General features: G+C 42.9%; 1 protein-coding gene across 1 annotated transcript in view; it reads left to right on the plus strand.

Annotated features, from left to right (window-relative positions):
* The window catches only part of ZFAT (zinc finger and AT-hook domain containing), a 1,471,085-nt gene that overhangs the window by 1,218,802 nt on the left and 235,701 nt on the right, over positions 1-16,582 (plus strand). The window contains exon 15 of the mRNA XM_044067201.1: positions 11,395-11,522. Coding sequence (XP_043923136.1) covers positions 11,395-11,522 — 128 coding nt within the window. The remainder of the gene's footprint in view (positions 1-11,394; positions 11,523-16,582) is intronic.

The raw sequence follows: 16,582 nt of genomic DNA on the forward strand, positions 1-16,582 counted from the left end.
CGTCACTTCTTCCCTGACGTCAGTGCGGCAGGGGTATAAAAGAACCAGCCAACGCCATTTTCTTCAGTCTTTCTTGCCGCGCGGTGCCAGAAGCAGAAGCAGTTCGCAAGTGCCGGTCGGCCAGCTCCTGAAATTACGAAAATTTTGCAACCGAAGTCTTCTTGAAAGCTAAGTACCCTGTTGGGGAAACTTTTCTTGCCTCAGACCGATGTCAAACAAAGTTAATAATTGTATTTCATGTGGGAAGCAAATACCGCATAAGGATTTTCATTCCCTCTGCATTCCTTGCTTAGGCCCAGACCACGACGTCTCGGTCTGTCGTTTTTGTGCTACATTCAACAAACGCACCATTAAGCATCGGGTGGAGTTCGCCCAGCACTATTTTGGCAAAAAATTTAACTATATTATGTCGTCGGATACTCCGACTCCAGTTTTGTCTAAAAACGCAAAGATAAGGACCGACACATGAGGTCCGCGGCCTCTACCGACACCACGCCAAAGCCAACTACAGGTGGTCCGGTTCTCAGCGAGGCACCTACGCAGCCCCTGCCTACCGATGACACTTCATTGGCGATGTCTTCTGTGCCCGAGGTCACAGGCTCCTCGGCCCACACCCTGACTACAGATACCGAAGCCACTCTTGGTGGTGAATCTCAAAATGTAGACAGGTCTGCCTCCTCTCAAGGTGTCTTCAGACCTTCCTCTTCTTTTTCCATCAAGGCTTTCACTAAGTCTAAAGCAGCCATGCATTCTAAGAGACAAGCTACACAGGGCCCTTCTCCAGGCCCCATGCCTAAAAAACAGATGCTCAAAATGGCTGAGGATTTAATTACTCTTATCAGGGGTTCTCAAACCCCCGGACAAAAGGCCCAGAGTGGAGGAAGAATCCCTCCTCTGACCAGGCCTCCATTATTTCAGAGCACTCTGATGAACAGGAACATTCTTACTCCCCTTTTGAAGATTCTGATGCAGAGGAGTCCATTCCCTCTGTCTCCCCAGAGGATTACTCATTTGGGAAGACCTTGCTTACCTTAAGGGAACACTTACACTGGGAAGACCAAGAGTACTCAGACTCCAAGAAAAGGCTTAGGGATTTCTCTTGCTACCTCAGCACAGGCCTCTGGCTATACTTCCTGTCTTAGACATACTAGATGATGTGTACTCCGAGGCCTGCCTTAACCCGGATTCTTTACCTCCAGCCCCAGTCAAGCCTGACAGGTACCACTGGGTTCCTGACTCACACCAATTTTATACAAAGCCATGCGGCTGACCCAGAAACTATCTCACAGGGCCCCAAGGGAATTAAGGCCTCCACTGCTAAAAATCCATTACCTTCCGAGAGAGATTCCAGATCCTTAGAAAGGTGGGGAAAAAAGGTATACGCCTCGGCCACCTTAACCATGAGGGCATTAAACTGCCAGTTCCATATGCTAAAGTACCAACAGTTTCTGTTATCACAGTTGAGAAGCAAAATGTCACAACCTGATCAACCAGACTTGAAGGAGTTGCAGGATTTAATGCATAGTGCAGAACAAGTGGGTAAACATACCTTGCAATGTGGTTTTGATGCTCTAGAGGTCTCATGTAGAGCTGTTGTTACAGGATCAGTCATACGTAGACATGCCTGGCTCAAGGAGCAAACCTTACCAGATCATGTCAAAGCTAAATTACTAGATGCCCCTCTACAAAAGGATGTATTATTTGGTGTTAAAGCTGAGGAGGTATTAAAGAAAATGGAGGAAAAGGCTAAATCAATGCAAACAGTGAAAGATTTTCTACAGGTACAACCTCCACGTTTCAGTAGAAATTGGCCTTCCAAAAATTGGTAATTTCCAGCCACGGACAGACCCCAAAGAGGTAGATACAGGCGCCCGAGGGGCAGAGGGCAATCTCAAGGATCGTTTAGAGGCAGACAATGGCAAGCTCCTACACAAAGAGGTGGTGAGGATAGTTCGCAGCCATTCAGAAAGCAAGCCCAATGACTTTCCCCTTTGCATGCCAAGCAAGGCTCAAATGGCAGCACCCTTAGGCGGAAAACTGGCATTATTTTCAAAAAAATTGGCATATTGTCACAAAAGACAAATGGATCCTGGACATTATAAACAGAGGCTACAGATTCCATTTTCACACCCTTCCAAAAATGAGACGCATGCCAAACCTGCCACACAATCAAAGGGCAGAGGCACAAAGACAAATTTCAGATCTCATGGACATGAAAGCTATTCAAGAGGTACCTACTCACGAACAGGGTCAAGGTTTTTATTCCAGACTATTCCTGGTACCAAGGAAGGGAAAAGATTGGAGACCTATTTTGGACCTATCCATCCTAAACACATTTTTACCCGTACCAAAATTCAAGATGCTCACATTACAGCAGCTTCTTCCCATGCTGGGCAAGGAGTCTTGGCTGGTAACATTGGACCTCAAGGAGGCATACCTGCATGTCCCAGTCAGACAAAATTGCATAAGATACCTCAGATTTCTTGCAGGTTCAACCCATTATCAATTCTCTGCATTGCCCTTTGGCTTATCTTCTGCGCCCAGAGTATTCACAAAATGCCTGGCATCAGTAATTGCCTACTGCAGACTTCAAGGTCTACAAATATACCCATATTTGGACGACTGCCTGATCCAAGCGGACAGCAAGCACATACTTCTGAAACATCTGGCTTTTGTAATAATGTTGTTGAATTCTCTGGGATACACAGTCAACAAAAAGAAATCAAGGCTAATACCCTCTCAGAAAATAATTTTCCTGGGTGCCAACTTGGACACAAACACCCAGATGGCCTACCTCACTCCAGAGAAGCAGGGGCAACTAACTCAATACTTCAGAAAACTAGCAAATTTCACCAGGCTGACTGCAAGGAAAATCCTGCAGGCTCTGGGATTCATGGCATCTTGCATCCTACTAATCCCATGTGCAAAGCTGCATATGAGGAAACTTCAATGGTACCTGAAAAACCTATGGTCTCAACACAGCCACAGTTTGGAAACAATAATACCACTAATTCCAGGTCTTCAAAAGGAATCTCTGTGGTGGGCTCAAGCATGCCAAACAAACACAGGTCTCCCATTCTGCAAGCCTCAAGCAAATCAAATCATCACAACAGACGCCTCGGACTACGCCTGGCGCACATGACAGATCGGTGCATTCAGGGCAAATGGTCCCAAAAAGAAAAGCACCTTCACATCAATTAAAAGGAAATGCTAGCAGTAATAAATGCTATTATAGCTTTCAAAGACCTTCTGCATCCAGGTCAACTATTGATAAGGACAGACAACACCACAGTAATGTGGTACATAAACAAACAGGGAGGAACCCATTCATACCCCTATGCAGGCTGGCCATGTCACTTTGGAACATGGCTCTGGAATTACAAATCGAACTTCAAGCACAGTACTTGCCAGGCAAGGAAAACATGCTGGCAGACAACCTAAGCAGAAATATGACAGATCCACATGAATGGAAGTTGCATCCTCAAGTTTTTACAGAGATAATTCAAGCATGTGGAAGGCCAGACATAGATCTCTTTGCCTCCCACAAAAATCACCAATTGACAAAATTCTGCTCAAGGACTTTTCATCCACAGGCCTGGAGAGTGGACGCTCTCTCTTTCAGTTAGACAACAATGACAGTTTATGCCTTTCCACCTCTTCTTCTGCTGCCCAAAGTTCTATTAAAAACCAGAGCAGACAGACCAAAGATGATTCTCATTGCTCCAGATTGGCCAAGACAGCACTGGTACCCACTCCTGAGGAGCCTGACGCATTCCCCTCCATGGATCCTACCCCTAATGCCTCTTCTTCTGACTCAGCACAGCTTCAAAACTCTTCACAGTCAGCTGAAAACACTCAATCTGGCCACATGGAAGATTCCTTAACATCACAACAGACCCTATTCTCCAAGGAGGTGCAAGATGTCATTTTGGAGGCCAGAAGGCCGTCTACTAGAAAAGCTTACTCCGCAAAATGGAAACGGTTTTGTGCCTGGAATGAGAAAAAGGGCCAGAATCCTGAAAAACTGAATTTACCTCAAATATTACAGTATCTAGCTGAGCTGCTAAGCAGTGGACTTTCATTCTCCTCCATCAAAATCCATGCCTCAGCCATTTCTGCAGAATACAACACTGATCCACCTTTATTCTCTCACCCCCTCTTAAGACAGTTCCTCAGAGGGGCTAAGAATATAAAACCCTACAAGGAAGCAACCAATACCTGCTTGGGACCTCAATTTCATTCTAGAAAAGCTGACCTTGCCTCCTTTTGAGCCAGCTGCCTCAACAGATTTGCAATATTTGTCCTGGAAAACAGCTTTCCTTCTGGCTATCACCTCAGCTCGTAGGGTATCGGAACTACAAGCCCTCATGGCTGTGCAGCCCTTTATCATCTTCCATCAGGACAGAGTTTCCTTACGAACCAACCCGTCCTTTATGCCAAAGATGTGGTATCCAGGGTAGCTTTGAATCAGGCTATACATTTACCTACCTTTTACCCTAATCCTCAAAATAAAGGAGAGAGACTACTACATTCCTTGGACATCCACAGACAGCTGCGTTAGTATTTGGACAGAACAAAGCCTTTCAGAAAATCAGAACAGCTCTTTGTGTCCTATGCTATAGGAGCTCAAGGGAAGCCAATTTCCAAACAGACAATCTCAAAATGGATAGCCCACTGCATACGCTTTTGTTACTCTTTTCATGGTAAAACTGTACCTGCAGGCATCAGATCTCACTCCACAAGGGCCACAGCTACCTCTGCAGCTTTCCTCAGAGGAGTTCCTACCAAAGATATTTTGGAAGCAGCCACTTGGAGTTCTGTGCATACCTTCTCCAAGCACTACCACCTACCATTATACTCCAAAACTAGAGCAGGCTTTGCCACTGCAGTCTTGCAGGGCATCCTGGCTCCTCCTAGTTCCACCTAGTGCCTACCACCCCTTTCTTAGCTTTGGGATTCTACCCATCTGTTATGACTGCAGCTGTATGCACGATGAACATAGTACAGTTTTGTACCTACCATAAATGTAGATGTTCGAGTGCTAATACAGCTGCAGTCCAGGTTCCTCCCTCCTTCCCCTCTTGGGACAGGCCTATTGGCTAACACCTCCTCATACAACCTGATTGGGGTATTCATTTATGGTGTATTTGCTTGCAACTACTGTATTTTGATTATATTGCATTGCTTTATTACACAAATTTATGTATTGCCTTCCTTCTGGGGGCACCTGACATCTGGGGCAAGAAAAACTGAAGAAAATGGCGTTGGCTGGTTCTTTTATACCCCTGCCGCACTGACGTCAGGGAAGAAACGACGACAACTGACGCCGGACCTAGACTTTGGAATTCGGCCGACCGAGGACCCGCCTGACTGCAGGAGACCCCATCTGTTATGACTGCAGCTGTATTAGCACTCGAACATCTACATTTATGGTAGGTACAAAACTGTACTTTTTGTCTCTCCTAGCTTCCAAACATCCACATTAATACCATCTATTCCTGTAGGTTGGTTATATATTATAGCAATAACCCACGCCTGGGTGTGGGTAATGCTAAATTTACCCACGGTTGGCGTGGTTTGGTCCCGGCGGCCCGAAGGACCAAACAAAGCCAACCGTGGTAAATTAGCATTACCCACACCAGAAGTGGGTTATTGCTATTATACCATGACATTATTTAAGAAAAGAAACTGTTACTTTTCTTAAATAATGGCATAGTATAATGCCTGTTTACTGCCCTTCCGCAGATGTCTGGCATCCGCGTAGTTCTGTTGCGCCTGCGCAGTACATCAGAGTTGGGCAAAAGCAACGGAGAAAGCAAGATCTCCGCTGCTTTTTATGTCTGCTATGTTAAATGAGTTTAACATAGCGAGACAGTTTTAAAATAAACAACAGACATCTCCGTTGCTTATTTTAACTGTCTCGCTATGTTAAACTCATTTAACATTAGATAAAAAAGCAACGGAGATCTTGCTTTCTCCGCTGTTTAACAAAACACTGTCTCGCTATGTTAAATGGGTTTAACATGGCGAGACAGCTTTAAAATAAGCAACGGAGATCTCCGTTGCTTATTTTAAAGCTGTCTCGCTATGTTAAACCCATTTAACATAGCGAGACAGTGTCCGTTGCTTATTTTAAAGCTGTCTCGCTATGTTAAACCCATTTAACATAGCGAGACAGTGTTTTAAAAAAACGAGTTATACTAATGGAAAAAAGTCCGGGTGACCGGACCTTTTTCCATTAGTATAACTCGATTTACAATGGGCACGCTGGCCAATCAGCGTGCACGTTTTAGGGGGGTCATGGTATAATACCATTTTTATGTCATGTCTTCTTATCCTATCTGTTAGTAATTGAGCCTCCACTCCCTCTATTCTTCGTATATTTAATTCTTCCATAAACATTTCCATTTACACCTTTTTTTGATTTCCATATTTCTATGCCTTATACAGACTTTCATAGAATTTCTGAAATATTTCTAATACTTCTGCAGGATCCCTTGTTATCTTCCTGTTACAGGCTCCCTAAGATTGGTAACAGCCCTTTCTACTTTCTGTTACTTGAGTTGTTATGCTAAAAGTGTTGTTGTTATCAAAAAACAGTTGCTTAACAACAATATTTCTAAACTCATGTATATTATTGAGGTAATCCCTTATTTTCTGTTTAGCATTCTGAAGTTGCTCCTCTTCTTGTTCTGTGAGATTCCCCCTATTTTGCAGTACTTTAATATTTGTCAGTACCTCTAAATAATTCTTGTTGCTTCTTAACCATATCTCCTTTTCTTTTATTTCCACCCTGTTTTTAAATTCCACTTTAATTTTATTCCCACATTTTATGTATAACAGCTTTTTGTTAAATGTCTAGCTCCAGCTTTTGTGTTATGTACATGCACTGTTTGGCAGGTTAATCTTTTATACAACTGTTTCTTATCTCCATTTCAGCATATGTCACACCTTGCAGAACTTTTTTCTTTTATTGAGAACCCTCAAATAAAAACACACAAATGCACCCAATACCCCTAGAGCCTACTAACTCAATAACACACAAATCTATGTACATCCTCAAATATTGAAGTTTTACCACCTTACTAAGAACAAAAGTTCCAAACTGACAGCCACACACACACAGACTCGAGCTAAACAAAAAGAAAGATTATCCATGCTAAGATACATGGTAGAGCCTGTGATTCTATTAAGTGCTCTCTGGTTTTACCTTACCTTTATAGCTCTCCCAGCTAGGAAAATGTTTGAATGCTTTCAAAAAAAAACATTTTCTCCAAGCAATTTCTCTTTATCAGATTTTCTGCTAGTGACATGAGAACCAGATACAAGACTATTTTGATCACCACATTGCCACTGTGGTCAGAAAGTCCTTCTATGTGGCGCATCTCATTACTAAGGGTTTTACATCAAGGAAGAAAGAGGTCATTGTCTCCCTCTACTCTTCCCTCATTACACCAATCATCGAGTACAATGCCCCATTTAGCATGTACCTCACTAGACACCTGCAACAACTGGAGAGGCTGCAAAAGTACCTCACAAAGAGGATCCTATGCCTTAAACACTTGTCCTATATGGACAGACTCAAAAAACTCCAACTATTCTCTGTCTCATATCTCCCACTTGGAGGCGATCTCTGCTTGACTTACAAAGCCATGTCTGACCCAGCTCTGTTAGAAATGTTAGATCAAAAGAAATCCCAGTCCCTCCGCACCACACACTCCAGAGACCTTAACCTCATTACCACAATCAATAGAATGTACTGGAGGGACAGGTTCATAACCAAGAGATTGCCCGTGCTATGGAATAGACTTCCCATACATGTCAAGTAGAGAACCTCGCTAACCCTCTTCAAGAGAAATATTGATGAATGGATGGGAAATTGAAAGTTCACTCCAGGGGTAACTCCAATGGCTGTACTTGACAGAGACGCTGAGAATTAAGGTTGGTTGGCATGATGCCAGGGTAATCCTATGGCTAGGCTTGTAAGGACCCCAGGGCCATTAGCCTAGTACAGACCTATGAACCTATGGTTTCTGTTAAAATGTGTTACTTTATAAAGCTAATGGCCTTAACCCAGTCTTTCCCAGTGAAAGAAAGAGAAAACGCACACAATTTTTTCTTTTGTCATGTTCTTTTAACAAGATCCTTTTCTTTGTTACGTTGTAGTGCCTACATTTCTTAAAACTGAACAAGGAGAAAGAGAAAAGAAGGTAGAAAGAAACAAAAAGAATAAACAGAAGCACCAATTTTCATTAGTATCCCCATTGCACTTAAAATAACTGAAAAAAAATTACTTTATAACATACCGAAAAAATCATGCACCACTTAAGTACTACTGTTAAGAAAAATATTTGTTTTACTTACTATTAACTCTCTCCCTCCTCTTCCCTTCTCCTGAGTATTTTTCCAAACATTAATGACATGAAGTAGGGCATATGCCTTAGAGTCCCCTACAGGTTTAACAAAGTCCAAACAAGTCCAATATTTCAAGATTTTCTTGCTCTGTCCTGTTTCACAAATATAATTACTGCATTGTATTCCCATATTTGTCAGTTTCCAAGTTGCTTATTTTAGTCTACAAATGTTAATGACATGAACTAGGGCATATGCTTTAGAGTCCCCTACAAGTTTAGCAACGTTCAAGAAAGTCAAAATTTTCCAGATTTTCTTGTTCTATTCCTGTTCCTCTCCATCTCTCAAGCCCTGTTTCTGCTTCATGTCCAGTGTATTCTCAATTTTTCTAGTGAGCTCCTGTGCTTTTCCCCCTCTATCAAGCATTTCCATTGAAACACTGAGAAAGGTTTCACTGGCACAGTTTCTCTATGGTCTTTATTACCAGAAGAACAAGAAGCAGAATCTCCTTCTGTTTCACAGCTCACTTTTTGTTGGACAAACTTTTGTATTTTTTCCTTAGCATGTACTTCAACAAAATGTATTTTGTTCTTGCAGGGAAAAATATTTTGAAGATAGCTGGGTACAGCTCTTTGAATCTCAGGCCTGCTTTTCAATATTCCCTATGTAATGGAATACATTTATTCCTCTTCTGCCTGGTGTACAGTGAGTAGTCATTGTCTGCAAACACTCTGCTGTCTCCCACTCTTAGGACTTTATTCTTCTGCCATAGTTTTGTCAGAATCAACTGCTTCTGCTGGTAATATTGCATTTTTTACTTTTAAAGGTCTAGGTTGTTTTCTCCTAGCCAGATTTGGAACATACACACAATGTGCCCTTTTGATTAACAGTTCCTGGTGTGGAATACCAGTCCAGTTGGTTATTTGTGCTGTCATGAAATTAAAACAGTCTGTTCCTTCCAGCTTTTCAAGTACAGCAGAAAATCTCAGGTTTTGTCTACATGCTCTGTCCTCTAATTTTTTGAAACATCTCATAATGTGCAGTCTCGTATTCAGCCAGCCTTTTCTTCATTTCAACCTCTGCATTTTGCAGTTTTATCCTCTCATCTGAGTACTTGTTTAAAGCTTCTATCAGTTTTTCCAGCCTTTTATAGTTTGAGTTGATATACTCCATCAGTGTTTCAATTATTTTAATCAGGTCTATGTGCAATTGCTTTATACTTTCCTCATGGTTACTGGAAGTTGTGTCTGGAGCTTGCACTTCTTTTTGCCGAACAGCTATAGTACTTTTCACAGTCGTGTTTTTTCATCATTGTAGTTGATTTTCCTGCAGGTCCTCTGTATTTCTTTTTTCCTGGCATCTAGGCAGTACACTTACTAGTTTGTTTGCATCTTTCGGCTTTTCCCGGTTAGGGGTCGCGACAGCAGAACTACGGTCTGCTAATGATTGGCAGAAGATTTTTACGTACTGGCTTGCCGGGCCTAACGCCCATTCATGCATGTCGCTACACAGATGACGCTCTAACTGAGAATCGAACGGGCAACGTCTAACTGTGATGTGACAACGCTACCGCAGGTTCTAGTTAGTTAATGAAATTTACTCAAAAATCCAGGTCCAGTGGCTTTGTCAGCTAAGTTTCTGTTTTCACACTGGGAGAGCCAGAATTAAGAAGTTACTCAATGTGCATCCATCTTGGAAGTCCAAGATAGCAGTGTAGTAGCACATTTCAGCATATCTTCCTCATGGGATAGCATAAAGTTTTAAGATTTCCACTGGACTAAGGAAAAAAATACTGAAATTGCCTATGTGCCAGCTTTTAGTATTAAAACGAAATAAAAGCAAATCTACAATCAAAATACACACTGTTTTAATTAAAGTTAACAAAGTGAAAATAAACAAATCCTGTGAACATTTCACTCTTGTTCATTGTTATTAATGGATATTAAGCCAAAAGCATTTGTCTTTTATTGCTTTTGGTAAATTTTAGCAAAATAGCAGATGCCAAGAGTACTGATTTGTTCTGTTTTTCTCATTTTATATACTGCACAAGTATTTGACAGTCATGTTATTTCCATGTGATTTAATTTATCATGTAGCAGTTGTATCTAGTAAGTAACCTTACTGAATGCTCCATTTTTAAATATAAGCTTATGAGAGACCATCACCTTCACTCAGTTTAAAACAGTTGTACCCAAACTATCATTCACAGTGCAGGTTAATACAGAATGAAATGTCAGAATGCCCTTAGTCTTTTGTTTTAGCCCACTAAAAGGATGCTGGACGCTATCATCTCCCCCCAGTTACAAAACTTAACCCAAAAATGATTATCCAGATCTCCCTGACCAGCACAGAGGGGAGTAATAGTTTTGTTAAGTGTGTGAGGCACGCTAATTACATTTGCTTATTCAGGGGCAGCCCAGATGAAGCAAGTGGCTGTATGTTATTTGCTCCAGGTTTAACAGTATGTGCACAAGTAGCCACAGTCTAAGATGTATAATAGCATGGCCTAAGTCATTTCCAAATAAAGGAGCCATTAATTGTCTATAGTTCTGCTGTCTGCTCCATTCTGCCAGGGAGGTACTTCTAGTGGATCCCATGATGGTAGTTTGTGACTTTTGGTAGGCAGCCTTTCCTACCTTGCACCTGTCATGTGCAACTGATGTCCTGCCTATATTTTGCAGAGCGAGTCTAAAATCTTCTTTAGAGGTTTCTAAAATGTAATCCATCTAGAATAGTATGTTTAAATTTGAGATACAGGTATTGGTGATAATAATTAAATGATTTTGTATCTGTATTTGCTGTAGTAAATGACGTTCTCATTGTTTGTTTTCTTAGTGTCAAAATTCTTTTTATTATGTTTTAGTGTTTGGGTTCAGCCACTTACATAAAATGTAAATGTAAATAATTTATTGAAGATTTCTACTCCTGATGTCTTAAAGTGCACTTTGTTCGAAGTCAAACCAGACAATTAATTTACTGTGCTTTTGGGGATTCTCAGATTGTGCTTACATGGATAATTACAGTCTCTGTTTCTCGCATTAGGTGAAAGGCTTGATTCCACTGCCGTAAACATTCTTCAACAGATCATTGAAGTGGACTCCAATAACCATGATGCGGCTGTTGCCTCTGTAGTTGCTATGACAGCTGGAACAGTGACTCTGGTAAAGCAGGTGAGATGTTTATTAGATGTTTGAAAAATACTGATTAATTTATAAATAAAATGGTATTGGATTTTACTGCTAAGTGATAAGAAATTATATTTCTATGATGATTATGCATTGCATTACTATACAGTGCAGCAGTCCAGCTCATTGTGTAAAGTGAAAATAAATATCTTTGGTTGATGTCCTTCAAGAATGCAACTGCAGTCATAACATATGGGTTGTCCTGCCTCAGGCAGACCTCGGTCGGCCGGATTCCAAAGTCTGGGTCCGACGTCGGCTGATGTCGCATTTCTCTCCGACGTCAGAGTGGCTGGAGTACATAAGCATCAGCCGACGCCATTTTCTTCAGTCTTTCTTGCCGCGCGGTGCCCGAAGCAGAAGCAGTTTGCAAGTGCCGGTCGGTCAGCTCCTGTATTCTTCGATTCCGAAGTCATCAAAAAAGCTAAGTACCCCATTGGGGACCTTTTCTTGCCTCAGCCGATGACAGAAATTACTGAAAAAGTTAACAATTGTCTTTCTTGTGGTAAACAAATACCTCATAAGGATTTCCACTCTTACTGTCTTCCTTGCCTTGGCCCAGACCACGACGTCTTGGCCTGTGCTCGCTTCAATAAGCGCACTCTCAGGCGCTGGGCGGAGTTCGCTGAAGATTTTTTCAGCGAAAAATTTGCTTATACAATGCCGTCGGAACTTCCGACATCGCAAACTCCCAAGAAACGGAAAGACCGGGACAGACATCCTCGGCCCGCGTCTACCTCCGACTCCACGCAAAAACCTACCGCGAGTGCTCCGGCTCCCCCTGAGACGGTTATTCCACCGCTCCGAACCGAAGACACCGCATTACCGACGACTCCGATTCCGGATACCACTCCGACGCCAGTTATAGATTTTCCTCCGGATACTGAAACCGAGGAAATGCCAGAGACCATTGCTGTGGATATTGTCACTCCTGCACGTGGAGCTGCCAGGCCTCCTATGGCCATGTCTATTAAGGCCTACACTCAGGCTAAGGCAGCCAGCAAGACCAAGCATCTTACTGCTAAAGCCTTACCTCAGCCTACTCCAGAGACACAAATCATGACTATGGCCGCAGACTTAATTTCTATGATTAGAGGTTCACAGGCCCATCCTGAGAGAGGATCCCAGCCTCCTCCTGATAAGAGGCCCCGGGTTGAACCCTCTGACCCTATCCCTTCAGATGAAGATTTTGAGGACTCTGTCCACTCCGATGGCCAGAAAGAGCTCTTCCAGGCCTATGAGGACTTGGATGCAGAGGATTCCATCCCCTCGGCCTCCCCTCCTGAGGATATTTCTTTTGGGGAAGTTATGCATACCATGAGGGAACATTTCAAGTGGCAGGGCCAGGAATATTCTGATTCCAGAAAGCGCCTTCGAACCTTCCTTAAAAAGCCCCAGCACAGGCCCTTAGCTATTCCTCCTGTGCTTGATGTTTTGGATGATTTATATTCTGACTCCAGTGTTACCCCTGATTCTCTTCCTCCTGCACCAGCCAAGCCAGACAGGTATTACAGGGTCCCAGAAACACATTCCCATTTATTCAGGGCCCATACTGTTGATTTGGAAACTATTTCTCAGGGACCTAAAGGTGTTTCAGCTTCCACCCCTAAAAATCCCTTGCCTTCCAACAGGAAAGCTAGGTCATTAGAGAGATGGGGGAAAAAGGTCTACACCTCCACTACTTTATCTATGAGAGCTTTGAATTGCCTTTTTCATATGTTACAATATCAGGATTTCCTGTTAGAAGATTTACAGAAAACATTGGCCTCTCCTGATCCTTTAGACAGGAAGTCCTTGCAGGAAGCTGTACATAATTCTCAGCAAGTCAGCAATCACTTCCTGCAGTGTGGATATGATGCACTGGAAGCTTCATGTAGGGCAGCTATGACAGGGGCAGTTATTCGCAGACATGCATGGTTAAAAGAACAACCTCTACCAGATCATGTTAAGGCAAAACTTCTGGATGCACCCTTGGAAAAGAACAAGCTTTTTGGTGCTACTGCTAAAGATGTGTTAAAGTCCATCGAGGAAAAAGCAAAATCAGTTCAGACGGTTAAAGATTTCCTCCAGGTTCAGCCCCCCAGATTCAGTAGGAATTGGCCTTCAAAAAACGGGTCCTTTCCTAATCCTGAAAAATTTCAAAGGGGTAAAAACAGACGTGGCCGAGGAAGAGGACAATACAGAGGTCCTTACAGGGGACGACAATGGCAGCCAGCAAACCAAAGAAGTGACACAGGGGTTTCCCTTGCCCCACAGCCACAATCTCAATGACTTTCCTCTACTTCCGCCTACCAAGGAACAAATAGAAGCTCCCTTAGGCGGAAAATTATCTCTGTTTTCAGAAAATTGGCACAGATTGACAAAGGACAAATGGATTTTGGACATTATAGACCAAGGTTACAGGTTCCATTTTCATACCTTACCAAGAAAACAAGGCATGCCAAACCTACCACAAAACCAGAGGGCAGAGACTATCAAGCAAATTTCTCTGCTGGCTCGGATAAAAGCAATAGAAAGAGTTCCACAACAAGAACAAGGCCAGGAGTTTTACTCAAGACTGTTCCTTGTTCCAAGAAAAAAAACTCAATGGAGACCAATACTGGATTTGTCCGCATTAAACACCTTTCTCATAGTACCAAAGTTCAAAATGCTGACTCTACAGCAACTCCTTCCCATGCTGGGCAAGGGGTCTTGGCTGATTACTCTGGACCTCAAGGAGGCATACCTGCATGTCCCTATCAGACACAGTTGCAGAAGATACCTCAGATTTCTTGCAGGGCCAGAGCATTATCAATTCTCAGCATTGCCATTTGGCTTATCTACTGCGCCCAGAGTATTCACAAAATGCTGCCTCATACAAGCGTATGAAAAATTGATGTTGACAAAAAACTTGAACTATGTCATACGATTACTTCTGGCTCTGGGATACACAGTCAACTTCCAAAAGTCAAGACTTCAACCATCCCAGCAAATAACCTTCTTAGGAGCCAAATTAGACACAGCCTCTCAAATGGCTTACCTGACAGAAGACAAGCAAGAGAAGTTAACTCATTATTTCAAAGGTTTGGCAAAACTCACCCAGATGACTGCAAGGAGATTCCTACAGGCCCTGGGTTACATGGCATCCTGCATTCTCCTGGTTCCATTAGCAAGACTACACATGAGAAAGCTTCAATGGTACCTAAAAAGCCTATGGTCTCAGCACAGCAACAACTTAGAGACAACCATACCCATCATTCCATGCCTACAAAAGGAATTCCTATGGTGGGCCTCGGTAAGCCAGGCAAACACAGGTATGTCATTCAAAAAACCACAGATAACACAGACTATGACCACAGACGCCTCAGACCTTGGATGGGGGGCGCACATGGAAGGCAGATGTATACAAGGACAATGGCCTCCAAAGGAAACACATCTGCATATAAACCAAAAGGAAATGCTAGCAGTAATGCATGCCATCGGGGCCTTTCGACAACAACTTCAGCAAGGCCATTTACTGATACGGACAGACAACACCACTGTGATGTGGTATATAAACAAGCAATGGGGCACCCATTCTTACCCCCTTTGCAGACTGACAATGAATCTTTGGGAAAAATCACTGAGCCTAAACATACAGTTACAATCCCAGTTTGTTCCAGGCAAAGATAATGTGCTGGCGGACAGCCTAAGCAGGAATTTCACAGATCCACACGAGTGGAGGTTACATCCGAAGATCTTCACACAACTCACTTCGACATGGGGCAGGCCAGAAGTAGACCTATTTGCCTCTCACCTCAACCATCATCTACAAAAATTCTGCTCAAGGACATACCATCCACAAGCCTGGAAAACAGATGCTCTCTCATTCAACTGGAACTTCCTAAAAATCTATGCATTCCCACCTCTGCCACTGATGACCTCAGTATTACTAAAGATCAAAGCAGAGACCCAAGGGGATCCTAATAGCTCCAGACTGGCCAAGACAACACTGGTATCCACTACTACGGAGCATATGTCACACCAAGAAGTGGGCCCTTCCCCAATGGCCCCTACTTTTGACTCAACACAACTTCAAAACAGTGCATCCAAACCTTCAGACACTACAGCTAACAGCCTGGGAGATCCCATGAATAACCTCAATCTATCTCTCTCCAAGGAAGCTCAGCGGATATTAACAGAGGCTCGAAGACCATCCACCAGAAAGGTTTACTTAGCAAAATGGAAGAGATTCAGCATTTGGAATACCAACAAGGGACATGATGCATCATTATTGAATATCCCACTCATCCTGGAATATTTGGCAGATATGCTGCAGAATGGACTCTCATATTCTTCCATAAAGATACATGCTTCAGCTATTTCAGCTAGGTATAACACTGATCCGCCTGTCTTCTCACATCCTTTGCTAAGGCAATTCCTCAGGGGAATCAAGAACATTAAGCCACCTAGAAAGGCTCCAGTGCCAGCCTGGGACCTCAACTTTGTCCTAGAAAAACTGACTCTACCTCCATTTGAGCCAGCAGCTTCAGTTGACTTACAATTTCTCTCATGGAAGACAGCTTTCCTGTTGGCAATTACCTCAGCAAGAAGGGTTTCGGAACTACAGGCCCTAATGGCAATAACACCGTTCATAATCTTTCACAGAGACAGGGTCTCATTAAGGACCAACCCTACTTTTATGCCAAAGGTGGTATCTAGGGTTTCTTTAAATCAAGCTATTCATCTGCCTGCTTTCTTCCCCAATCCTGAGAACAAGGGGGAAAGACTGTTGCATACCTTGGACATTCACAGGCAACTTCAATACTACCTGGACAGAACCAAGACCAGTCGGAAGTCTGAACAACTTTTTGTAGCTTACGCCCCTGCAGTCCAAGTAAAAGCAATTTCAAAACAGACTATTTCAAAATGGATTGGACATTGCATCAGATTCTGTTATTCCTTTCATGGGAAGACTGTTCCAGCCAATGTCAGACCACATTCCACCAGAGCTACAGCCACCTCTACAGCATTCTTAAGAGGGGTGCCTACAAAGGACATTCTAGAAGCTGCTACATGGAGCTCCGTGC

The sequence above is a fragment of the Protopterus annectens genome, chromosome 3.part1 (assembly GCF_019279795.1).
Source record: "Protopterus annectens isolate FY-2018-M chromosome 3.part1, PAN1.0, whole genome shotgun sequence".
In the NCBI taxonomy this organism is placed as follows: domain Eukaryota; kingdom Metazoa; phylum Chordata; order Ceratodontiformes; family Protopteridae; genus Protopterus; species Protopterus annectens.